This window comes from Anopheles funestus, chromosome 3RL (genome assembly GCF_943734845.2).
Source record: "Anopheles funestus chromosome 3RL, idAnoFuneDA-416_04, whole genome shotgun sequence".
NCBI classification, from domain to species: Eukaryota; Metazoa; Arthropoda; class Insecta; order Diptera; family Culicidae; genus Anopheles; species Anopheles funestus.
The window spans coordinates 12,443,603-12,469,856 of record NC_064599.1 but is presented as its reverse complement, the minus strand read 5'-3'; the positions used below and the strand labels follow the sequence as shown (position 1 = coordinate 12,469,856).

The following is a 26,254-nucleotide window of genomic DNA, read 5'->3' as shown; positions in this document are numbered from 1 at the left end:
AGCGTGAATGATAAAAACAAACACTCACCTTTTTCCACTCTTTGCGTGATACAACGGTCGATTGTCTGTTCAACGACTAGCCTATCGATTGTCATTGACTATTGTTGCCCAAGCTTCTATATCTCAAGCTTCGTCAATCTTCAGACTCTTGGTTGGACGCTCTGTTTGCATTGGTATCGGCGTGTGTGTGGCTTTTTCTCTATTTTTATTACGTTTTGTTCGTTAACCTCCTCAAGATGTGCCCCGAGTTGGACACAGATTGCAATCGACCGAATGGAACACCAAGGTGGAAGATCTTCCTTTTTTTCGAGATGATTATTTAAAGTGATCGACACATACGTGATTAATGGTGTTGATCTTGGTCGGAATGTTATATTCTTTTTTATAATTTTATAATAAAAACTGCTTAAACATATATTTTACAATTTAATTCAAATTCGACTGCAACAAAATGACACAATGGTCACAAAATTTATAACCCCTCTTTACCGTTCTGACATAATGCGCCAATAAGAAATAAAAACGCACACTTTATGCAAAACAAGAAATACTCCTCCATTTCAATAAGCTCAAAATTAAGCACTTGTTGTAACAATTATATACCACTCAGTGTCAATCAATGAAGTCATTTCAGGTCCTGGTGCCAATGAAATACGATACCCGCTGAACTGTTGTTTGGTAGCAACAGACCACCAAACAAGCGAAGCCGCTTACCCGCACCGAATGGTGCCAAAGAAGGCAAATGAAATGTGCATTCATAATACTGCAATCTGAACCCCGAACCATCGAGCACAGGCAGCAATTGATGATGTTTCGCGACGTTTACTGTATTTAACCACAATGAAAGACTTTAATCCGAAATCGCTGCACACGAAAGCGATTCTTTTGGGGGGTGAAAAAACGATCTTCGAAGTTTTGCGTGTGTGTAGGCTTTCTTCTGCTTTCTTTGCCAGAAAAAGATCTCGCCATCTACATGTGAAAAGTTTATCTTTCATCGTAAAGTGCGTCGTTTCGAAAAAAAGGAAAGCGTAAATTACTCATAAAATGACACAATTTAAGCGTGACCCAGCGTGGCCTTTGATCGCGCGGTTGATCATTGATCGGCACACCATACGCGGTCACAGTCAGAATCGAACAATCGAACCACGGGTCCAACACATAAATTCACCGGTTCGATGATGAGTTAAGAACCCGTCAAGACCCGCAGGTTGTAAATTAAGCTACAAAGTTGCCCTCGGAATCCTTTCCCTTGGGGTGCGCAAGAGTACCGATACACCCAAACCCCCGCCGGGGGGTGGAAACTCAACAGTGCCAAAAGGCATAATTTATCGTGCGTGTGTGTGTATCGTTTTCGGTCACACAGTTTCGGAACCGATCCTGCTGAGCCGCGCCGATAAAATCCCGCGACGATCCCAACGGTCCAACCCGCGCGGGCGGTGGACTGCATCGATGGGTTCGTCGTCTCCCACCGGGCCACAAGCATTGAGCTCTTTCGTGTTTTCGGTCTTACGGTGGCGTTAAATAATGAACGGTCGGTACGGTGGCGGTGCGTCATAATAAATAATCCGACATTTACGGGCAGTTGGCAGCACGCAGCGCTCGGTGCGGGACAGGTGCATCCACCAGTGACGTTTCGGTCTGTCGATTAGGCTCGAAAGGACACGCTCGTTAGCGGTGCTAAAAACTCTCCCGGCAGTGGCACGCGCACGAACAGGGCTCGATCGCGATCACGCAAAAAAAAGGGAAGGAACAGCTGAGCCTGCCAGCAGAAGTTAAGGCCCAAGAACAAGAGGAGACAAAAACAAGAATTCCTCCAAGGTTTGCTCTTCGACGCGGCAGGATATGTGACCCTTTTTCGATAGGGAAGTAGGTAAAGTAAAAGAGTTAGCAGATCTCAAACATTTTTATCGACCAACCTGTGTCCCCGGGGGAGGGGGGGGAATACAGATAATCCTATCCATTCTGACAATCCCGTTGGTATGCAGCTGGGATGGGCAGGAAATCGTAAAGTGTCCCTTCGGTTAAGAAACGCAACAACTTCAATGGTGACAAACGCCAACCCCGAAAAACCGCCGGACGCAAGCTGGTCGATGACGTTAGGCGGTGATGAGTGATAAATATGTTATCGTTCCTCTTTTTCTTCCAGACTGCTGGTCAGGATCATTCTTACGAGGGTGATCAACCCTCGCAACACACACACGCGCGTGCGTGAAACAGACGTATGCCGCACCGAAAGGATCGTTATTCCGTCCTACTTGCGGTTTGGATCGCTTTATCCCCCAAAAATGCTACCCTCGGTGTATCTTTTCTTCATGTTTTGGAACATGATCCCTCTGTCAAGCAGCTACGAGCAATAAATTGTGTTAAATAGTTTTATGGTTCATTTCTCTGGTCTGTTTAAGGACAGCAGTAAAACGGTTTTCGCTTCCGTTTTTTTTATGCATGCAGATCCTCTACACATGGTTTAAATTGCTTTTAAAGCAAACAAAAACTCTTCATTTCAAAGAGTTAAATGAAAGCTGAAAATAAAACAAAGCATATGTACGATTAATACCCGAAAGCTCGTCCATATGCATATCCAAAAATAATAACAAAACACAGTTCTTGCGGTTCACATGTCACCCGTAACGAAATGGTTTTTTTTTAGATGTCATCGACGCTTTCCCTTCCACCCATGGGTTCGTCGTCTGCTTTCATCCTCGCTCACCTCGTTTCAGTTTCAGACCCATTTCCGACCTGTCTCATTTCATCCGGTTTTGGACACAGTTTTCGTTTTTGCGCTGCACGTTCGTTTCTTGTATCAATTTTATTGCAGGTCACTCGCTCAGTTTATTTTACTGCTGGCTTCTTTTGTTTGTTTGTTTCTTGCCCTTTCCTTTAAGCTCGATCCGATGGTTCGGACGAGTCGGAAGTAATATTTTCTACCACCGGTGACAGACTAGCGGCAAAACATGGCCGGGCATGGTGATGATGATCATGATGGTATCCGATCAGCTTGTACTTTCGGGAATGGAATGAACCGTTTTATCTTTACTGCGCCTCAAGGTCAGCACGAGCCACACATGCTTCGCGTGTGAGTGCGAGTGCGTGAAACAGCTGCACTTGATGGTTTAACGTCAGTTCAAACTGCAATAAATAAAGCCAACTCAACGACACATCCACATAAAGCTCTGGAGACGTACGACAACTTGGGGGTTTTTTGGGGAAATCTTCACTTTTGATTCATCAATAAAACTGTTAACTCGCTTGAAAACCAGCTTATTTGTGGGTAAAACACCAACTTCCGATCATTCATCTCCGAGCCGGTAAAGACATTGTTTTAACCGCCAACCACACTCCATATCCCAATGGACAGACGGCAGGATCTAGGATATCCATCGCCGTAAAAATGTCCATCTTAATGATTATGATTGGCCGCTTGATTGCCATTATCATAATGGTTATTATAAACGCTGTTATTTATTGCACTAATTATAATAAAGCCCCTTGCAGCCAATGTTCGCCGAGAGTTCCTACGCGGGAGAAGGTGCTGACTGGCACACGAAATTGCACTTTTCTTTTCCACCGCGCGTCCGCGTGATTTTTGCCGACTTTACCAAGGAAGCGAGGAAGCGATGACCCACTCTTTGGTGTGGTGATGTTGCATTTGTTGTGTTTTTATTTTTTTTTTTTTTGCCCCTCCAAACAACCCCCGTGGATGTTTTAATCCATTCCTAACGCGATCCGTTTTGCTGCTGATGCAATCACTCACGATGCGTCCCGGATTGGGGAAGCTCGGCGCACCAACAGTTGGACACTTGCTCTGCGTATCTCGTTGCCCACATCTTAACCGGCGCAACCGGGAACAACGATCCCAACGAACCAGCCGCAAACGAGTCAGCCTTGTTCGTCAATTATTATTTTGTCATTCGCACCCAAGCGCCGTCATCCGACCTTGTGCAAAAGACGACACGGAACGGGGCCGGAGACAATGATCGATGGGGCGATCGAGGCCGTAAGTGCTACCGGATGTTGGGACAAGTTTGCGCACCCGGGCTGGTTTCCAGATCGATTGACCAGCGCTGGAACCGAACGAGACGCGGGCACCGTATCTGACACACATTAAACTTTGCTCGAACCGGCCGCCTCGACAGGGTCGCCTCGGGGCAGAATCTCGAGCGACGCAATTAGCAAAACGGCTCATCGGTTGCGCTGGGCTGAGCGTGTACGAGCCGGCCAGTGTTGTCCCACTATCTCCGATCACAGGCCACCCCTATCGTACGGTCCCGGTGGTGTGACGCTAGCCAAGGGGAACTAACTTCCGGACGTGCCGGTTCGGTGAAACAATGTGCGCGCTTTTGACGCGTCTGATTCATAGCGCTTGTTATTAATGTGAGAGTATTTTAAAGCCGAATAATGCTCATTGTTCTAAGCAGTGCGTACACACGGGTAGGTCTCAAAAAAGCTAACTCCCATTGTACCCTGGAGTTACGAACCTTCGCCAAAAACTGGTGTGTGTTTCTGTGTTTCATCTATTCATGGGAGTTAGACATTGCTGTTTATTGGAGAGAGAGAACCCCCACAGAATTCCCTATCCGCGGACAGTAATAAAACGACAGCTGTTAAGGGTTTGAAAGGCTAGAGATCATAGCAGCAATACCGTCAAACAATAAACCATTTAGCTCACGAATTAATAACCTCAAGTCGAGTTGTTAGTATGATAAGCCGCTTTCATGGTTTTTACGAGGTACTCGTTTGATAAAAGGTTTAACAATCATTCCACCTCAAAAGTCCACTATAAAAGCTCAAAACAAAAAAGAGAGTTACAAATTTAACTAGTTTAAACTTTAAGCATGCTCTCCGTAACACAAGAACTGCATAAACATATCGAAGATTAAATCGTCTTCCTTTAACCTTTTCCCAACAAAAAAACCCATCTACCCGATACTGCTTATGCCATATTAACATTTGATAAATGCATTTATCTTCTCATTCGCATTCGTTGTTTCCTTTTGGGGGGTTCTTTTTCGCTGCTTTTGGTTCTGTTTTGTTTGCCGATCAATCGAAAGCCGTATCATTTGTTTTATTTATCACCTGCACCGCCATGCAAAGCTCGAATGACTTTGAGAGCCCGGAATAGAACAACGCAACAAGCAACATGGTTCGAACATGCCGTCCTCCCAACAAAATAAAACACAAGCACGACAGGCACGAGTGTTTCGTTTTTCGTAAATCACACGCGACCAAAAACACCCAAAACCGCTGGTGCCGCTAGTGTCGGGATGTGATACGGCACCGTACGACACCGGCCAACAACGACGACGATGGTGACCGGTTTTTTGTTTCGTACTCGTGTTTTAGGACACTCCTCATGTCGCGAATGTCACTCGCCTGCTCGAATGACATCCGTGTGCAAGGCAACAACGCTGCACACCCTCGATGTACTACAGCCGCGGTCGTGTTAGGCCGCCCCAATGCTAATGACGAGTTGCGACGAGTTGTGCACGAGTTGGCCTGCATCGAGTTGGCCCCCGGTTGCATCTGCCTGCGGGTGAGCGCGGGTGAGAAAAGGGGGGCGGCTTATACTCATGCTGAAACTCGATATTTATAGTGTCTAATGTACGCTGGCAGTGACACGAGCACCGGCTGCTTCAACACAGCAAACAACAGGTGGATGCTGTAGCCGCGCCAGTCCATGTGGCGGACTTTGCGGACTCCGTTGAGGAGAGCGTTTGTTATCGTGCTGTGTGTGTATGTGTCCTCTTTTGAACGTTTATATCAAACGCCTGGACACATCGATGGTCGAGACTTACGATCAGTGAGTAGCGCATTCTTTCGCTTAGAGATGTGAACAATGGGTAAAATGCATTATTTTCATTATTTCTAGGATCAAATTTTATTTTCCAATAATAATATGTTTCTTCACTCCGGGTATTCTGGAGCAATAATATTGAGAAGAATCAATTTAAATTGATTTCTCATATTGTATCCATAAATAGACCATTTTGAGGCCATACAAGCTTGACCATCCACAGACAGGTTAGTGGCTTCGCAATCGGAAAATCCAACCGAAAGCATTGGGCAACCACGAAGAATCGATATCACTGGGGAGCCTTTAAAAGATATGAGATTGTGAAATTCGAAAAATGTGGTTCGCCTAGAAGCGTCCGAACAATCAAGGTGAAGAGTACGGGGCGAAGAACTGAAGGATAGTTTGAAGTCCCCGCATTGAACACACGTTTGCTTTTAGATCGGAAAGGTCTAATGCCGGAGCAACAGGGGGTGAAGGCCCACGGTTTATATAGTTTCGTCTAAAACGGTTTGATAAGATTTGACCGCTACTCTATTCTGTTGCATTTTTCCAAACTGGATTGTTTGGCATATTTTTAGTCTATTATGAAATGAAACTTAAAACAAACAAACAAAATTTCTTGTTTTTTGGATAGCTTCGAAACATTCGCGCGGGAAACGCCACGCCATTGACGTCAGCAAATCTTGCGCCACCACTGATCGGTATCCCTTGTCAGCAATTGGCACCACCGGCATCGTTCGGAGTGGATCGCGCTTACACAACCGTGGCGGGATCCCGATGCGCCCGGCCTAATGCACCGTCGCTATCGTTTCGTTTGGCGCGACGCTTGTTTGGTCTATATTTAGCTCATTTACACCTATTGCGCACGGCACACTTTGTGTGGGGGGCCGTACTGCAGGGAACCTGCACGGGACCCCGGGTATGACGGGACGGGTCACCTGTAATGACCGTCATGTAAACCTTCCCGCATATGCAATTGCAAAGTCACTTTCAACTCTAATCCTAGCCTTCTCGTCGCTCGACACCGCACTTGTGACGTTCCTACACGCGTTAGCTAGACAACCTTCCGTACGCTTCTTTGCTTCATACACTTGTCCGATCGTTTGTGTAGGCTGTGCGAGGAATGTAATGCGATAATGCTGCACGACGGAAAATCAAGATCGCGCTGCCTAGACACGGGTTCGTGATGATCGAGTGGTTTCGGAAGATTCCGTCCGATTCCGATCTGGCGGTTCAAGGATATCAACGTAGTAAATTCGCGCAATGCCATCGAATGGATGTTTGCGGGTAAGTGTGCATTACTAGAACCGACAGCAAAGCAACAAAACAAACAAACGCCACAGTCAAGCTATACTGTGTCGTTTCCCTTCACCAGAAAGCTATAATATAAGTTGTTAAAAATTATGACACAACTCAGAAGGTTCTACCGAAGGCGCTAAGCGTTTCAAAGCTTCGTTGAGTTAACGGTAATAAAGGGCAGGAAAAGGCATGTCATAGTTTGATTTATTTTAAGACTAGGGTAGGGTGCTTTCAGAAACAAGGAAGACACAAACAAAAACTGATGATATACTGCCATCTAACTTTCAATCAAAATTTCTCCCATACGCACCGAATGATACCTGCACGCTACCTGTTGCAGTGATCCTTTTGCTGACGCACACACACCCAAAAAAAACACGATGCACTTCTATTGTATCGTTTTGTTTTGCACTGACCAGTGAGGTTATAAAACTAAAAACCTACCACCGTACAATAACCGTTACCCATCACAAAACAACGCTGATTCTCCCGTGCGATAAAGCAAGATCGTAAAAGCGTCACCGTTGCGCCGTGTCAGATACATCCGTACATGCGTCGGGTAATTCTTCAAACCGATGCTAATGAATTGTTTCGACCAAAAAAAAGGGACCAATCTCACAACCTCTGCCGGTGAGAATTCCACCGAAATTGGGTACCAAATGGATGCTCAAATTTGTCGGAGCAATTAACACCTTGTCCCCGAAGTACGCCCGGTGTTGTACAGTATTCGAACAGTGGACTTCACACCAGGTTCGTTGACTGCTGGCTAAGGTGGCAGGTTTGGATCAGTATGTCCCATCCCAGAGCTGGACAGAAGCTGCGCTAGACAGCGTGTCCCGAAATAGCTCATCTCGCCTTGAGTTCTGGTTTTAGACGAACATTCTTCAAGAAACGCTGCTTTCAACGCAACTTCTTGTTTTAACACCGTCAAGCTAAATTTATTGCTCCAGTGACAAATACAAACAGATCGTTTCAGTACTCAAACGACTTCTTGAGGTACGCCTCAATACAATGCCTTCAATGTTGGAAGATCTCCCGGATCCAACCAAAACCTCAATAATCAATTTCTGCTGCAAGTAAGAGTGATCATTCCTGCACGTACAATTCAATTTTCACTCGTGAGCATCCTCATAACATACCGATCACCGTTTAGCACAGTCAATTAACCAGTTATCTGCCCAGTGTCTTCATCCCTTCACAATCCCGAAAGCGATCAAATGCTTTTGCCTATACACTCCGCTTCAAAAGAGCTCTCCAAATATGCCAGCAGCACAGCAAAACCCCCTTTTGGAGGACAATTTTTCGCCTCAAACGCAAACCCGATAATGACAGCAATCAATCAATCAGACCCCTGGCTTATCATGCGGATTGCTGTACGTGAGTGCAGCGAGTGAGTGCATTCTGGTACGTGCCTGTGTCATCGAGCGCATCGATCGATCCATCGCTTCCTAAGGTCCATCTAAGGCTACAGTACCCGTTGACGGTGCGTTTTGTCCCGTGCGCCTCGATCACAGTGCAGGTCAGTCCAGGTCCGATCGGTTTCTTCACCAACATTAATAAATCTCACGTGCCAAACTGGGTGCCCAAGATTATGCAACCTAGCCGAACCGAGGAACGACGTGATTCCTCAACCCCAAAAGCGTCATCCTTGTCGCGCGGGTGGATTAAGAACGGCCATACGAGCTACAGGAAAGGGGTTACATTCATCATAGAACTCCCATAAGCCTACGGCTGTGTGTTACTGTCGGCCCAACGTTAGTGCATTTGGCTATAAATAATTGGTTGAAGAAACAACCTGCCCACCTTTGTTTCGTTGCTGCGCAGTACGGTGACAAACGCCCGCTCGTCGATTGTATTGGGACGCACGCAGAAATAAAAAGCTACGCAAACCGTTATGGCATCTTTTTGTCGCTTGGCATCTTGTTGTGCCCTAAGCCCACCTGGAAACGGAAACAGTCAGAATGAAATGACGAACGTTGGAATGTTTTCGGGGTGTGTATGCATCAACGCATCGGGCGCGTTGGAGGTTTTACGAAGGTTGATCCGTCCGTTTAACGAGCATGAGATATGTTTTCGTATCGAATGGGTGATTTTATGTCGTTATGTTTCTACATACGAAATATGGAATTTTATTTCCTTAATCCTAACCGCAATGTGATATATGAAACTCTACACTTTTATGAAAAATATTGAGTCGAACGCTTTGAAAAGATGAAAATTGAAAAAACAGCAATTAAAATCATCATTTAATTCCCTTCGCACACTTTAATTACCTTTATTTTCAGCTATTTTTCCACTGACACTTGAGCGGAAATTACGCGTAAATGGTCTGTCGTAACAAAGCACATTGCACAACGTACACGCGTCCACCCTTGCATCGTGCCCTCCCCTAGCCCTTGATCAACGGCCAAGCAACAATTAGACAAATTGTTAACACGACAATTTTGCCACGTTGCGTCACTGGTCCAGCGTTCTGGAGCGTGCGCGTCACCTCACTCACAAAAATAGCCCCCATGCCCTGCGAGCGCAGACCTGTTAACCCACTTACGATACAAAAACGGCTGGAACGCATCGGTTTGCGCAGTTGCGTACTTAGATTAAAAAAAAACACAGCAACAAAATACCATTATTTCAACAATGCAGCAAAAAGGGAAAGGAAATGCTCAACCAGGCCCCTTACCGGCCTCACGATCACATTCGATTATCAACACGGCTGCAGAACCGTCTGCAACCATGGTACCGGTTGATCGGTGCTGGAACTCATCAAGAAATATCTTTTCATCTAATTACGGCGGCTAATCGATTGGCCCGATCGAGGTAGACGGTCCAAGGTGGTTTTGCAGAGCAGTGGACAGGTTTTTTGCTGCCGATCTACCAATTGAGATCGATCGATACAACTTCTTGACTTCATAGCTTTGTCTCTCGAGATCCTTATGGTGCATAAATATAAACATGTTAGTAAAAAAATATTTTTACTATTTTATTTATTCTTAAATAAAGTTATAAATACAATTTCTATTCATTTTATCATAAATTGTAAAATATTTCTTGAACTACTTCATGTGTGTCACCATCCAACTAACCTGTCAAAGCGACTGTTTATTCTCTGAATCGCTGATGACAGTCGCTGTCAACAAAGTGAGTTGATAAGAATTTCAAACAATAAATTATAATTTGAAATTACACCGTGATCGACGGATCTAATATTTTTCTCTTACAACTTCTCCTTACTTCTTCAGCTTCTATGAAGGCATTTCATTCGTGCACGTGTCGATCAGCTTAGCTCAAAATTGCAAATCGTTCCCAAGTTATTCATGTTGCCGACAGATGGAGCTTTAGTAGAAAAAAAATCAAATTAAATGCAGCTAAATAGTACAGGGCTAAGCGAAACATTCCTGTCATCAGTGTTAGCATTGTTGGCGAGTATCCAGTAGAACAGGTTATTAAGTGTACTAAGGACAATACACTTAAATGTGTTTTGATTCAAGATACAATAAAACTTACATTAAATCATGTTGCAGCTATAGCTTTTAAAAAGGAAATAAACATCAATAATAACTAGAATTGATCATCCGATTCAAACATATCGATCAAGACGCTCGTCTCCAAAATGGCCCAAGAAAAGCGATGTTAACAATAAAACAAGCGCCATCATCGTTGCACAGTTGTTTTTCATTTTCCGACGCCGATGACATTTTTCTGCACCATCACTTGCACCCTTAGTCTTCGCATGGCCCATAAGTCATAAGAAACGGTTCTCTCCCGGTTCCTCGTACGCATCGATACAGTCCAGCAGCACTCCCGGGTTGGATAAGTGCGCGTAATTATCTCATGATATCTTGATGATCAATAAATACAATCACTTTCCATCACGAGCCAAGCATCGTCTTTCTCCTGTTGACTCCCAATTGATGGTCCAGTCCATTGTATACCGTCGGAATAACAACTTCTTTCCCTCGTTGGCTTTGTGACCAAGCTCAGAACAAGCTGCTGGTTGTGAGAAATAAAACCAGAAGCCACTGTGCAACACGCTGAAACGCACACAGACACTGCCAGCATGCACATTCCAGCACTCCAGCAGGGATGGATAATTTGTGCTGCAATAAATTGATCGCCCGTCTTACGGGCAATTAACATGCGAAAACCGAATCGTCGCGCCATCGCGCCGCGTTTGTCGTCGTCTCCGCGGTTCGTCACTTGCTTGAATGATGAAGTCACCGGGCTCGTTCGGTGCCTCCGGGTGCAGGTTTTTAAACGCATCTCCCCGGGAATGGCCTTCCAGGTACGGGACATAAATGGAAGTGTGGCGGGAAATTGATTAGCTATCCGTGGATCGACTTCGTATCGTACGGAGTATCATTGCCATGGGGAAGTATTTTCATTGAAGCCTTAAAGGGGGGGATGAAAAACCGATAAAGGAAAGGAAAACAAGTCCACACGGTACAACGGTTGGTGTTGCAATGGGATATTTACTGGTTTTTTTTTTTTGGTTACTGGAGACATCTGTGAAATGAAACAATTTTAACCCTTTTGGAAATTTTGAGTTAACTTTTTTACTTCTTGCGAGAAATAACAATTTCATTTCGCAATTCGTTTCACAGCTTTAAACATGTCATCGCTGTACAATGGATGTAACAAAATCAAAACAAAAGCGAATCAAATTCTCCTACAAGCTAAGCTACATCCCAATACAAAGCCGTCGTCAAAATTAGCGAAAACAAACTCCCTGCACAGTATGAAGGTGTGACCGGCTGGCAATTGTTTATTTGGCATAAATTTTTGCACCATCCCCGTCCCCGTGCGGGGAAAGGGACCGAAATGTGTATTATTACACTTGCAACAAAAATGCGTCTTGGTTTTATGTTGGCTCATATTTTTCATCCCAGACCTGGGTATGGTCGAGAATTCCTCACCCACTTCAAGTTCCTTCCCTTCTTCTCCTTCCCATCGATTCCATTCATTAAACGAGACGCACAGCATCGGCATCGGCCAAGAAGCGAGAGTTCTGATTTTTTTTCTTCAGGTTTTAACACTTTCTTTCTGCGTCTTTCAGCAGGCTGCTGCTGGTACAACTTGGTTTTATAATTTATGGTTTACGATCGCAGATTTACATTTTTTATTAGCTTTTTTTTTCCTCTTTCAAAACGAGTAAAGAAAAACAAAATACATTCATGCAACTGATACGACGGTTTTTTTCTCTTCGTGCCCGTGTTTTAAGACGTTCAAATAAAATAAAAAACCAAGCACAACAAGTAACGCAACACAATGAAAACCGAAAGGGGTTATAAATGCTGACCTGCACCAGACGCTGGGGTAGGGTTAACTGCTTGCAGTAGAAAGCAATAATTTAATTACAACCGTTTAGCAAGTGTCGACGACGGCATGCGCATATCGGTCTGTTATCGAATTGGTGAAAAACTCTTTTTTGCCAGATGCTGCAAAATGAAAAGCAATAAAATATGCGCTGCATTTTTTTTAATCCAGCTGGTTGATTTTGAAGAAATTTTTCCTTCTGTTTGTTATTATAATAATTTTCAATTAAATTCAATTATTTAAAAAACGCAGAAGAAAACGACTTCAACGATACTAGAGACATGAAAAAAGAATAATAAAAAAGTAAAGCTAAATCGATTAACAAAACCTGGCGCTTCTAACTAAGGTACTTACTTCAAGCACATTTCTGCTAAAAATAATCTTTTCCCCACTGTAAATATTAAATATAGTTGCTTATTTCCAATCGCTTCGCATTTAATTCTTTTCCCGCCCACCGCATCGCCCCAACTTTACCCGATTTCGTACGGAAGCATTCACACCTTTTAATCAGCTCGCGCACGTGACAAATTTAAATAATTGCATAACAAAAAACTCGTGGCTCGAGCGAAACGGTTCCAGCAACGCGCGGACAATTCCGCTGAAACAGGAGACACGAAGACCGGCCCGTGTGCCGAGACCGCCTTCGTTAAATGGTGCGCTAATATAAGCCATTTATTAGACCGCCTTTGCGCACCTAGGCAGTGTGGTTTGATTTTTTTGCTCTCAATAGTTTTCGCTTGCTGTTGATCCTTCGGTATTTGGTGGAAGTGAGACGGGGATGAAAGAGTGCTCGGTTTGTGGTGTTTTTACACCTTAATAATTATTCATTGGAGTTGATGGAAAGAAGAAATAAACCCCGAGGGAAACAGACAGGAAGGTGCGGAATATTAGCTCTAAGCCCGAAAGCTAGACACAGTGCCCGATGTCGATTATACGCCCCACTGATCGATCCGCGGTGACCTGTCATTTTAAAAGCGTTCGATATTAAGACAGCGTACGCGTGTGCTCGCGTAAACAAATTGGCACCTGGTTAGAAATGTCATCCCGTACGAATCACAGTAGGATACAGTAATGCATAAAACCGAAAGACCCATTGCCCTGTTACGGTCATAATCAGTTCGCTACCCGATAAGCGATTTGAATATTCAATGCAACCACCGAAACAGCAAGTGATCGAGCGAAGATTAACGATCCCGTCAAACTAATCCGTGGCCTACTGCGCGCGCTGCCTCACATCCCGTCCCGGGGGTTTTCCTTCGAAATTGTAAACATCGCGACAGGCCACACAAATCACAGGCGCCAGCCAATGGTAATGTGGCAAGTGTCATCGGCAAACGAGAGTGGCTCTAAACACGGGCTCTCGTTAACATTTGCATAACTTCGATGTTTGCAAGCAACATTGCAATACATCTCCATCGGTTGCCATGGTAATGTCGTATGATTTTTTTTTCTTTCCTTCTATTTATCCCTACAAGCAACAGCAAAAATTAAAATTAAATAACGAAAAAAAGGCTAACATACGTCCACCAATGGACAACATCGCAATGGTTCATTGTTGATATTTTATATATCTTTTTGCACCAAAAAACATATCGCAAAGGAAAACAAATCGTCACAATCAAACATAAATGTGACATTCATTTTCAATCGGCTCGATGACAATTATCAATGCGAGAAAGAAGAAATAGCTGTCTGTTTGTGCGTACATAAGGCCACCACAATCGATCGTGCGTGCGAAACGAACAGGAAGGAACTTAAATTAAAAAGAATAAAAAAAAATCACACACGAAAGATACACTCTCAAACCGCGTACAGACTCCAGCCAGTCTACGCAGCTTCACGGAAGGCGTTTGTACCACAAAACCCCCGGTAAACCCAAACAAACGCATGCCCGCGCTGCATGGTGGCGCTGCAAGATCCACGGCCACTCCGCAGCCACATTTATCCTTCACCTCATCACACCCCACAAGCCCTCTCCCTCCTCCACCCCGGCGCACCAGTACCGAAACGAACGAAAGAAAACGATCTGTACGAACTTAATTATGGTAAATAGTATTTAATTTATTCACGCAGGCGCTGATTGCTTATTATACGGCGTGTAATCTTGAAATTTGTGTATAATTTAAATTTGAATAAAGAGATATACTTTTGCTGCTCTTTCTTCTTCGAAGGCGCGCGCGCGCACACACGCGGTTCGAACCTCTGCCGACTGCCCGTCCCGATCGCGTTCGTCCTCTGCGTGTCTGGCCATTTGCCGGCATCGGTGGGTTCGTTGTTTGTTGCTCTCTTCTTTCCTTTCTTTGCTGGTTTCGTTGATCCACTGGTCCAGTTCCGAGTTGCGTCCAGGCAACGGTTGATCGTACCGAGACAACTGGACCAGCAAACAGATCAACGAAGGGATAATCAGGCAGTCGTGCTGCCGCATCGAGTTACATGGGTCCCCAAAACGGCGTGCGTGCGTGATCGGTCGCTCTGTGGTTCGATTTGGCATGGTAAGGTGCGTTGGCTTGGGTCGCTTATGATACTTCCCCCTACCGAGGGTGTGTACTCTCGTTTTCTGCTGCATGTCATTGAGCGTATTTACGAGCTGTGAAGCGATCAGTAATTTCTCCATTTTTTTTGGACATTCTTCGCATGATTAAACTCCACCATGAAGTTTTGAGGGCAATTTTTCAACTACTTAAGAACCAATCTTGCCTGTGGTAAACAAACAAAGAAATTGAAGCTCATTCATCGGTCAGCACCAATATTGATCGGGCACAAATATTGAACGACGATCAACAGCAGGATCGCGCCAGTGCCAAATCGCAACCTAATGACATCATTACATACAACACAGGAACGTTAAACGGAGGTCACATATTTAACACTTTTTTGCCATTTTTGCGGTTACTAATACATTATAACTCAACAAAAAATAATGTGACATACCAAAGTGACAAAAGGAATGAGCTGGAGCAAACAACAGCCCCGTAGTGTCTAAATCCGACGGAGAAGAAATTGAAGAAGTGCGCAGGAATGTGACGATAACCTACCGAAACATAACACAACGCGAGGTAGATGATTCGTTAAGTACACTGACCAATATTGACACGGATTCGACACACTGTCCCCAACCGTGACCGCAACCGAAACGAAATGGCTTAAAAAATCATTCACACGAACAGCAGAACAAGCTGTTTGTGTGTTTAAAATGAAGTATAGCGTTACAGGAATTTCGAGCAACGTTGGAGTAAATCCTGATCTCGTCTAGCTCAAGTTGCACTAGAATTTTTCGAGCTAGAATTCGAATTCTAGCAGCTTTGTCGATGGACATACTGATTGCGAAAGTTCTGGAAATTGGGAAGATATCCTCAATATATTCTAGTTCAACTTGAAAAAAGTCCAATATTGGTTTCAATTTTGCCCTTTCAACTCTTAATTGCTTCCATAGTTAAAGTACAATAAAGAAATCTTTTCAATTCTTTTTTTTCCTAAACGAAACACCTTCGCGTTACAAAACAAATTAAAGAATGTCGTTGCCCTTTAGAAAATTGAGAAAAAAACGAAAAGAAATTTAGGTCGCATTTATATCGCTACATGCTTCTCAATATTTTTCACGCCATTTGTCCGTACAACACACACACACATATTGCACGTGGAAAGGCACACAAATTCTTTGCTAATACCACGATTACCAGTTTTAATTAGCCGCAAACATAGAGAAGTATAGAAGGCAGAAGTAGAAAAAAAAACACAACACAACAACACAAAGATCTCTCGCGGCATGTGCCGGCGTTCCTTCACGTAACGTGGTGGCGTAGGAATGGAAGAATCTTACAGGTCAGGACGAATAGTGCAGCAGTACGGGACGGGAATTGGGTGCGCGATTCAAAGAGAGATTAATCGCACAAGGGACTTGTTTTACGACAAAATCAACTTTCAAAACATGTGACTAGGGGGTGACCGTGTGTGCGGCCACCGCTATTGCGCAGACCGCTAGACCACTGGTGCCCTGGTGTTCACCACACATTCTATCGCAGGACGCTTTGGGGGTTTTGAAGCGACAGCGACAGGGTTGGTAAGAATGTCCACCGTCGCGAATCGATGACGAGCACACGAGCCAAAGGGTTTGGGTGGACGGGCAAACGACGGACGGTTGACGGTTCGGGGGCTTCTAATGCACACGCGTGAGGTACATACTTCGAGGTGCGGTAGGGTCATGAAATTTATCAAACGCAATTAAAAGTCGTAAATCAATACGCCGTAAAGCACTTGTTCAGCAGGAAATACATGCGAGCTGTGTGGCTGCAAAAGCATCGCTGCGCGGGAACTCTCCGGAGGTCTTGCGAAGGTCTCCAATATCTTGAACGAACAGAATTCGTTGTTGGGGAGGTGCGCGTGGAGACTTGAGGAGATGGTGGAGTGTTAGCTAGTTTTCTATCGCTTAAGCTCTATCTGGTTGACCCAAGGACTCGGCTGTAATCGTAAAACTAACCCAAGGATAAGCAGCAGCAACAGCAGCAGCAGGGTAGCACAGATTTTATAATGCTGTGTATACAACGATTTTGCTAAACGGACCCCATTACCTGCTGGTTTGTACATAATTTCTTCATCTTTATGCAACATTTCCTTAGTCCGTATTCACTTAAAACTACATTAACATTGATAATGCCGGCATTAGTTTCGCCCGGTTTTAATATTTATATTTGCATGCGAATGAAGTTTAATCCGGTTTTTGTGGCTTTTTGCAAAAACAGTATCTCTTATCTTTTATCTAGTGGCGATCATCTGTCCTGTACCTGCCACCGGAAAACTTATGTTACGGATAAACAAATCCTCCAAACAAACCCCGCTAACTAAGCTAGTTTTGCAAGATCGAGCTTAAACTAACGATTATGGACTACCGCTGGTACGTCCTTGAGAAAGTTGGATCAATTTCACACGCTAATCAGGATGCAAATTTTGCACAAATTTATCACCAGCTGCAAATACATTGTTGTTCGCACAACAGCTACGCACGTTTCGGGAGGGAAGATGTTACATTAAAAATTCATTTTTAATTTATTCACTCACCCGATCATTTTCCGAAACGGGTCGACAAATCAATTCGAGACTAGTTAAAGAAATGGTAAATGCTTCATGGTTGAAATTAAGTTAAAAAAAATAAAACAAACACGCATAAATGTTAAAATGTTGTTTTGTGAGCATCGTCCATACTAGCTGAACACAATGTGACCATTTTGCATTGGAGATTTTTTCCTATCCTTCTTCTTCGTCTTGTATCGGTTACTCTTCCCAACTTCATTGGCCTTTTTTCTCGCACTTTCACACGTTGAAGCATAACGATGGACATAAATCGTGACGTGAAATACATGCGACTCTTAAGCAAAAACCCATGGTCCACTTCCTTCACGGATCACCAAACGTGCGCCAAGTGTGATCACGCGGTTGTGAAGCATTCATAAACTACGCGACTGTCAGTGGTACGACTGTCAGCAAATGTTTGTAAGCAGGGCAACAAGTTCTTGTTTGCTAAATTTCCACTCCATCGCACCATCGTACCGGATCGGCACCTGCGCTGACACCGCTTGGTAACATAAATTTTCGCACACCAAAACAGCAAAAAGCACTCCGTACTGTACACCCCGTACACCCCTTTTACCTTTGCATCAATTTTTACCGACCAACCACCGAACCTAAAACCGGTGGCTCAACCGTGAAAAATCTAATCAACCTTCAAGTGGATGACCTTCGCCACCTACCTTCGCCTGCGAATCCTGCGAAAATCCTACCAAAAACCAAGCAAAAGCTTAGGTGTTCTATACTGCATCTGGCAGGCAGCAGGTTTTTGACGTGGTTCTTTGCCTGCCTGCATGCAATGTACCAGTTGCATTTGCTCTCATGCGCACGAATGCACAAATGACGTCCAACATGCATGGCGTCTCCATGGGTTGCCGCTTATCGGTGCGAATCTAATATAGTCATTTGGCGTCATAAAAATTATCATACACGCACCCGGTTAGTTGGCGGTGATCGATCGACTGCATTGGGTGGCCACTGTGTGGGCGATAGGTTGAAACGAACCCTCTAGTGGTGGAAAGTGTATTGTTTTGATACTCTACGCGAGGGTTGGTCAGTTTTGAGTTCAGAAAATTGGAAAAAATGTACGCCCCTTTGCTTAAATGCGTCAATCAATGGTTTAAGAAACAGTTTAAAGTATGTGAACTCTCTGTTTCTGGCTAACTAGGAATTTGAATATTGGTAGAAAACCCCCACATTACAAGTCAATTATAAAAATTGATATCAAAAAGATTTATTGTAGATCAATTGCAGCAAGAATCGAATTGACGTAAATGGAATGAAATTTTTCAAGGTTTTGCCACTATTGCCAAGATCTCCATGATGGAACTGTGCAAAGAAATATACATTTTTAATTCATGATTATTTTACTAAAAGCTGTCAACTCTTATTTCTTCGATATTTTTATAAATAATTTCACTTTCACACCATGCCTTCCCGATAGTGTCGTTGCCTGATCGTTTATTCAGAGCACCCTCAAAACTATCAAACTTTTCAATAAAAGCTCGATCCGCATCGACTTCTCATCGGACAATGGCGCTGTGCTGTTGGATCCGGAGCATGGTATCATAAATTCGAACTTGAACAAAACACAAAATCCCAGCACAATGCCACATACCAAGACATTCCCCGGGTGTGGTGACCTACCGGATGTCTCTCGTACCTTACCGCCGGCAAAAGGCCACTGTGTCTTTCGCCCTCGCTCTCTCTCTCTCCACATTCAACCATAAAGTCCCACACGCTTATGTTCTATCACGTACACTCGAAAACAAGGCCCTCCAGCCAAACCAGGCCGGTGATCGTTGTTGTTGTCACCGTCGATGAGGGTTTTTTTTGTATTCCTTTTCGTGCGAGACCCATTCGCCGAGGCACGTTTGGTTTGGATTTCCGGTGTGGGTTTGTATCGCGGGGTTTTCGTTCTGGGAATGCAGTTCGTGCAGTATGACGGTGACGGCGATTCAACGCCCAGAGGTGAATTTTCTACCAATTCTACACCCTGAAGATGATTCCTTTTTTACGGAGCAGCAGCAATAATGCACACGAACCCGCGACATACCATGATCGTGAGTTTGTCCTTACGCTTAACAACAACGAAAAAGAAAGAAACAGCCAACAGTTTTATCTTTATCGAACCATTTTTCCATTTGCTTTTTTTACGTTTGTTCTGCTTCCCTGGTACGCATTGTGTTTTTTTTATTTGGGCGTTTGATGATCTCGATCTTACCGCACCACGTTCGGGTTCGTCACTTGCTGCCGGTTTAAATCGTTTTCGCTTCAACCCCTTTAAACGGTATGGAACGGTCGTAACAGTTGCCGACCATTGGCCATTGCTGTTTTCGCTTCGTTTTTTTGGTCGAAACAAATAAACGTTAGTGTCAAGATGTACTAATCGTTTCCTCTTTTCGGCCATCGGTAGCCTGCATCGTGGCTGTTCTACTGTGTGCGCGTGCATATTTCATCCTTTGAAGTGGTTCCGTTCAGAAATCAAGATTAGAAACAGAGCGAATGGAAAGTGGGGAAATAATGGTGATTCAATTGTCCAGCTCATACAAAAAAGGGGGGCATAGATTTTTATTTAAAAACAAAAAAACGTTCCTGAAAGTTTCCATGCTTGTGCTCATTGACTTTTGTGTGGTAAATTTGTTAGGGAAAACATTAAGAAATATGTTGTTCTACAAAAAAATATCTCCCAACCGCCTGAAGATCGTTACCGAATCCCTCAACATACCAGAATATTTGACTCTTGCACCTTGAAGCCCTTGCGCCCTGCTACCCGTACAACAACTTCAAAGAACTCTCGACATTCGGGACACACCGTAACGGTCGAACAATGAATGAAAAATAGAGATATAAATCAAACGATTGAACAATAATAATAAAAATAAAATTATATTATTATATCATTTCATTCATTCGTTTCCATTTGGCGCGGCCCGTGCTGTTCTGCATCGACTCTCTTCGCTTTTTTTATTTGTTTTGCATCATGTTGCCGATTCGCCAGTACTTTTGTTTGGACCCGGGGACCGTTTTACATTCCTTGTTTGTTGCGGCATTTCCGTTCGCGCACCTTCGCTCCCGGAGATACATTTATGTTTTTGCTGAGCTTTGCTGTTTCTTTACTCTCTTTTATATATTATTCTTTGGGGGTTTTTTTCCTTCCACGTAATTCTATGTCCTTTTTCCCGAATTGTGTTTTATCAATTGGAATGGTAGGGAAGATGTTTTGCACAGCGGACAGTGTGTTCCTTTCCACAGAACTACCGAACCGAATGGAGTTGTACCCATTTGCCAAATTCATTGCCACTGCCAGATACTTATCGTTGCCTCGAGATGAAAGAAAATCCGAGTAGAACTCCTCCTTGTCGTGAAATTTAATTTACTACAAGCCACTTTAAATGCCAACCTTTCTTTCTAAAGTAAGTAAATGATTATAATGAACAATCGTTCTTCTGATTGATTGCTTTTCCAGCACTGGTAGAGCATTGTTTGGAAGACATTCTTAACCAATTTTCTTTGGTACAATATGGACGCAGAATGGACCTCTGTTTTTTTCTATCCTCCCATGTAGGATGTTTCCTCACGTATGGTACCAAGCTGAGGCAAATAAAATAATCATTTGACAGGTTAGAGGAAACACAGGGTTCACCCCCACCACCCTCGAAACAGCGGACAGTGGTTATAATTTATGTCCCATAATTTAATGAACATCTTTCTCAAAAATCCCAACTAGACCCAAAACCGATCGTTGCCCCAGCACACGCTGGCACCTTGGCATGGGGTCCCAAAAAACCGGGGCTAGAAGCATTTACGGATCGAAACCTGTCCTCGCGCACCGGCCTTTCGGTGAGTTCCATCCAAACGATTCTATGGGCGATGATTTACGTCCGTATCTAGCCACCAGTATCTTAGCGAGCGGGTGGATTTACTTCATCGCGATCGCAACATCATCTGACGGGACGACCAATAAACTGGCCACCTTCTTAATTACAGTTATCGACGCCCTACGTTCGCGTTGTCAGGATCCGCGGCCGGGCACATACGAAGGAGAGGCATTTTTTGGGCATTTCTTTCGCTTCGTTCGAAACCTTCAAAACAAAAAGCGAAACGTATGAAATGTCCCCACACGGTCGTAGCGAGTTCCAAGCCTGAGGTCTTCACTCACTCACTCACTTACCGCGCACGGACACGCTCTTATAAATAACTCCCGGTCCAATATTTATGGACCCAATTTAGAGAAAAACGATAGTCCATTAAAAACTAATGCCGAAAATGTTGGAAACATCGCAACCTAGCTAAAAACACGAATAAATTAAAAAAATCCACCTGCGCCCCCACCGTCGCGTCTTCGACGACATCGAGGTGGACACTTTCAAACAGTCGGCGATGCGATTCTGTTGTCTGTTCGCTATACTTTTTTTTCTGCTTTTCTGCGCTGCTCATCGCACTACAATCCGACACGATTCCGGTGCTTGGTTTTGAGTCGCCACAGGAATCTGTTTCTCCTCCCCCCTCCCTCCCCCCCTCCTCCCACCCTCAATCGACACCAAGTGGGTATGCGTATGTTTTTGCCATTGCGCTTCCCTAATCAGGTTTCGCTGTTTTAGATTGTCCGCAAACATAACATTTCGGATGGCAGCATTGTTATGGTTCGGCGCACTTCCTCGTTCCAGCTCGCGCGGGCGCACTCACGCGGTAGTAGGTCGGTTTTCTAAACTCATCTTCCTAAACAAAAAAAAAAACCACAAACAGCACGCCAGAAAGGCAGAACAACAATCCAAACAACACAACGCGAGTGTTGTAAATGTGTGCGCGAGAGAGTGCGTCACCTCAGCCAAGCGCGTGTGGGGGTTCGTCGCTTAATTTTTGGACCGAATTTTCGAAAAAAGCATCAAATCGTTCGATTACTCTACGGCGCTGTTAAGGCAAAAGCGCTGGGGCAGGAGAAATCTAATCCTATCCTGTCCATTTCACCATCCTGCGACGTTCGGTTCCTTGCGACGATGACACTCTCCACCAGAAAGGAAGATTCGCTTACGAATCGGAGGCCCCCTTTTTACACAAGCCTACAGGGCCGTTGTGTTGGAATTTATGTAGGATAATCTAAATTATTTGCCATCTCGTTTCGGGACGGTACGTTCCGATGATCAGCCCGTCGGACGCGTTTTGTTTTGAGGTCAGGCCTATCAGCTATCAGCCATCGGCAGGCGCAAAAGGTGATCACCGTCCCGGGCGAAAACTTAATTGACTTTCAAATCGTCCGAAATGGAAAATGGCATAAATTTTTTGCTGTTGACATGCCGCGGTTACCTTACGGGACAGGACACCGCAACATAGTTGCTTCGGGTGACCTTGAAGCGAAATCAAAGTGCGCGCTTGTCCATTAGTCATAATGATAAACCAGTTACGGGGCTGATACCGTACCGTGCCGTTAGAACGGTGCTTCTTAACGTTAGAAGAGCATTAAAGAAATTGATCCCGTATCCTTTTTTTTGCTTCCTAGCTGCAACCTGATTATTTGCAAAAAGGCTCTACAAGTGCTTTGCGAAGGGAACAATGTTAATGAAATGCAAAACCATTTCCTGGCTGTTGAATATTCATGCTTACTACAGCCGATATGGGAGTTTGTTTTCGTTTTTTGTTATCGTTGGTTCTCACCCATTTTCGCATAAATTTCTGTGTTGTTATTTTAAGCATATGTGTGTTTGTGCTAATGTGTTGTTCTTTTTTTTTTAAATGCACATGAATATCACTACCAGTCGTAGACATATTTGGCACGTGCTTTTTTGGAGGGAGGGATGCCTTGCGAACGGAACCTGTCATCCTGTTCGCATTTTCGTTTGACCCAATTATTAAACGTGGTTTGGTGAAGAAGAACAAAAAAAGGGGTAACATGGTTTAAAACTTCTTGCAAAAATGTGAATTGAGTTGCATTATGCATAAACATGAATTTATTCAACAGTTTTTTATTTGTTTTTTTTTTTTTTGCTTTCTGTAGTTCACGAACGATGGCTTAAAATAGCTTCTTCCCAAGGCAGAAACGATCGTGTAAACAAATGCGATCGGTTCTATTTTTATCTAATGTGCATCGATCAAGGATCGATAAGCTATAATTTATGGGAAATTTATTTAAAACTGATGTTTGATTTCATGGCAGTTTCGTGAGATGGTATATCCAAAAAAAATCAATCTCTATCTTGCTTTGCTTCAGAATATCCAATCTTGAACCCATGCCTCTGAAAACAAAAACAAAGTTTCTCTTTCATCTCGGGCCAACAAAATGCATCGAGCATTACGGGAGGAAGACCACCAGCTTCACAGCAAGGGGCAACTCCGAGGGCAAGGAAAAACAACTTCACAGTGGCAAACCTCGTGGCAAACAAACCACTTGCCAACACCACAAACCTCGAGTTCGCAGCCAAACGAAACAGGTAAGAACTAATCGCACACGCTGGTGACCTTCAGGAACGGCTTTTTCGCGGTCCGTCTCCCGTCCGTTTAGTGGTGCTCATTTTTCATACCAGTGTCAAGTGCCAGCAACCGTCGTAGGAGGAAAAGACTCTCGGGGGCCCCCGGGAACCAAGCACTAAGCTCGCGCACACAAAACTGCGTACCGAAAGCTGGACAGTCCGTGGCGGGGGAGGCGGGGACACGCTCGGTGGAGAATGGTTCGCCTGTGTTGCTGCAGCTGCAAGTGTGGTGCAGCGCGCAATGGTGGGATGATGATTGCAAATAGTTTTCCTAGCGCGTGTTTAGCCGCTTTTAGAAGCTTGTCTCGGAGGGAATTAGACAGTTCCCTCGGTTTCGCGAAAACAACGCTATTGGAACGGAGAGTGGAATGGTGGCTAAGGGGGAAGGTTGAGAGCCAATGAATACCACGAAGGAAGAAGGTCGGGAAGGGGTTATGAACGGGGGGTCACGAAAACGTAGGGGAGGGAGGGAGGAGGAGGGTAGATCACGAAACAGGTTTGACTCGTATTTCTAAGCAATTAAAATATTACTTTACTACCTTCCGTTGCAGGCATGCAACTTCTACCACCCGCTGTCACGCTACCACCCTCCGATTATCGCCCACTTTCCTCCATCTTTTCAACCCACCCAGCTGGCCCTTTTCAGCAGCAACACAAGCCCCTCCGTTCGAACGGTGTCAAACAGTGCGCCAATGCGGACTTCCCATGGGAGCTGTCAGAATGTGCGCGGAACAACGCAGCAGTACATGTGGGCACTTACTCACCCAATCTCCCACCCCTCACACATGGGAGCGTCTCCCTGCCTGGCGGGTTGGTGTTGCAAAGTTGATCGCTATGATCGGTGCGAAAACCCCCTCAAGGATGACCCATCGGTGGATTAATAGGAGGGAGGGGTATTGGAGGAGCGATGGAACTCCTTGTTAGAATCGAGCGCCAAAATGACATCGAGCCACTTGGCCGCGAGAGTTTGTTTTACGATGTGAGACTATAATTTGTGCGATGCGATCTCCTTCGCTTGGGGATGTTTGAGTGGAATGGGGGTGCGGTATGTCGGCGTACGGAGGGGTGTAAATGATATAAGTCACCCTCATTCCTAGAGGAAGAGATAATTAATCTATTGTTTCTAGAAATTGCACTAATGCAAACATATACAATGCCGAAGAAAAAGTAAGATTTTTTAAGAAATAAATATTTTTTTCATTTCAAAGCCTCTGTTAGTTAGAAGCATTGCTGTATTACATCATACCAATCAATTGAAAAACTCAATTACACTCCTATTTTAATTGTTATAATCAACAATAATGAAGTTTGCAATTTTTGAATTCCAAAGTCCTGAAGCCCCAAAGTCTACAATCTCCAGAATCTGTACCAAACTTTGTTTCTGAAAGGATGATTCTTTTCTCTGGCTATTCTTAATGCTCTTAGATGATACAAACTTATCATGAGGCAGGATCTTACCTTGGAACACACTTTGAAGTACACATTCCCGTACCATCCAATAAAGCCCTCAAGGAATCCCCTGCATAGAACGTGAATTCCAATCGGATGATGATGTGGTGCAGTCTTTGTTCTGGATAGGCGCCTGGAATGGAAACATACGAAGGCACTAATAACCTATGATTAGAATAAATAAGGGAGAAAAAAACCCCAAACCACAACATATTACAAACTTCGAGACGTTAGATTCAAGGCGCAAGGACGCTGTCGATCACGAAGTGTGCGACGCGACAAGTGGTTTGGATGTTGTTTTTTTTGTGTTCTGGAGGAATTGAAATTTTGGATACACAACGACCACAACTTGCAACGTTTAGGCATTGAAGTTTTTATCTCTCGCTCGAGGCAAGTGGCCATCATATCGTAAGCTACTCCAAACGATTAGTTAGTGATTTCGCATATATCGACCCGTTTCATTTTTTTCCTAGAAAATCAATGTCCCGAGGGATGGCACGAGATTCTTTTTTTTTTGTATAAACACATTCGCTAAACGCACACCATTCGATTAAGAAACGCAAAACGCTTGATTAGAATGGCATTTTGTCGTGCATTCTCCAAAAAAACGAAAAGAAGAAAAAAAACACACGCGAAACACCTTCCGGAAAAATGTTCAACAGCATTAAGCTGCTCTTAAAATACCATCATCGTTAACAACTTTAAACTTGTATCCTACTACAGCCGAGAAGGCATTATTATCGCATTCAAATGACTCGCATCGTAAACATTGGGATAATGATGTCGTTTTGCTTATGCCCCTGTTGGCGATCGGTGCTAATTCCTTTACAATTTCCTTCCACTACTGCTACAAGTTTTAAAAAGCGTTGTCCTT

At 44.1% G+C, this 26,254-nt stretch overlaps 1 protein-coding gene across 2 annotated transcripts in view; it reads right to left on the bottom strand.

The window, feature by feature from the left end:
* LOC125771495 (uncharacterized) overlaps positions 1–26,254 on the bottom strand; it is a 145,022-nt gene that overhangs the window by 66,493 nt on the left and 52,275 nt on the right. The window contains exon 2 of one of the 2 annotated variants that reach the window (XR_007419310.1): positions 25,390–25,537. Coding sequence is in view for 1 of the 2 variants with exons in the window: in XM_049442180.1 (XP_049298137.1) it covers positions 25,390–25,513 (124 nt within the window). In the remaining variant the exon portion in view is untranslated. The remainder of the gene's footprint in view (positions 1–25,389; positions 25,538–26,254) is intronic. The other variant, XM_049442180.1, reaches the window with a different exon arrangement.